Source organism: Carlito syrichta, unplaced genomic scaffold (genome assembly GCF_000164805.1).
Source record: "Carlito syrichta isolate Samal-C Ts95f unplaced genomic scaffold, Tarsius_syrichta-2.0.1 Scaffold308517, whole genome shotgun sequence".
Lineage (NCBI taxonomy): Eukaryota > Metazoa > Chordata > Mammalia > Primates > Tarsiidae > Carlito > Carlito syrichta.
The window spans coordinates 217,175-217,948 of record NW_007252613.1 but is presented as its reverse complement, the minus strand read 5'-3'; the positions used below and the strand labels follow the sequence as shown (position 1 = coordinate 217,948).

The 774-nt window shown below is 39.0% G+C and overlaps 1 protein-coding gene across 1 annotated transcript in view; it reads right to left on the bottom strand.

The window, feature by feature from the left end:
- Positions 1–88: 88 nt before the first annotated feature.
- The window catches only part of LOC103267910 (fibroblast growth factor receptor 2-like), a gene marked incomplete at its 3' end in the record, with an annotated part of 37,552 nt that continues 36,866 nt past the window's right edge, over positions 89–774 (bottom strand). Inside the window, exon 4 of the mRNA XM_008065479.1 lies at positions 89–258. Within this exon, the coding sequence (XP_008063670.1) occupies positions 89–258 (170 nt within the window). The remainder of the gene's footprint in view (positions 259–774) is intronic.

Below are 774 nucleotides of genomic sequence, written 5' to 3'. Positions count from 1 at the left end.
CCTTCTAGCTCCTGCTAACATTCGCACACTTTAAAAGACAAATAAACAAAAACGTAGGAAATATAAGATTTTGAGAACTTAATTCTACCTTGTAGCCGCCAATGCGATGCTCCTGCTTAAATTCCTTTCCATTTTTCAGCCACCTCATGGTTGGTGTTGGATTCCCCCCAGCTGGGCAGCGAAACTTGACAGTGTTGGCTGCTGGGACGGCATGAAGCCGCTTTTCCATCTTCTCTGTGTTGGTCCAGTATGGTGCCCCTGGTTTGGAAAACAACATTAAAACATGTATAGATGGATGGCTTCATCTCCATGAGTGGACTCCAAACAGGTAAGATCGTTTTACTGCATAAGTAAAGGATCTAATAGTCTACAAATCTTTGAGTCATATTTACATTTGGAAAATATTTTCAAAATGTAATCCAGCTGGCCTTGCCAAAGGTCCCAGAGAGGGATTGCTTATTGGCTTACATCTATTAACAGGAAGAAAAGTATCTGAGGCACCTTCTCTCTCTTGTTGATGCCAGAAGATAATTTCATGCCCAATCATGTCTTAAAATGCTACTTTATACACATACTAACAACATATACAATAACAGCTGAGTCCTCCAGAAATATATCATTTGAGATTGCCACACCTATTAAATGATCACATATGCCTACTAGTAAGAACAAGGTGTTCTCAAAAGCCTTGTCAACTTATCCATTGGAGCTTTACTTTAAAAGGGCCATCAACAGTATAAATTATCACTCTTAATATAATGAAATCACCCAGAA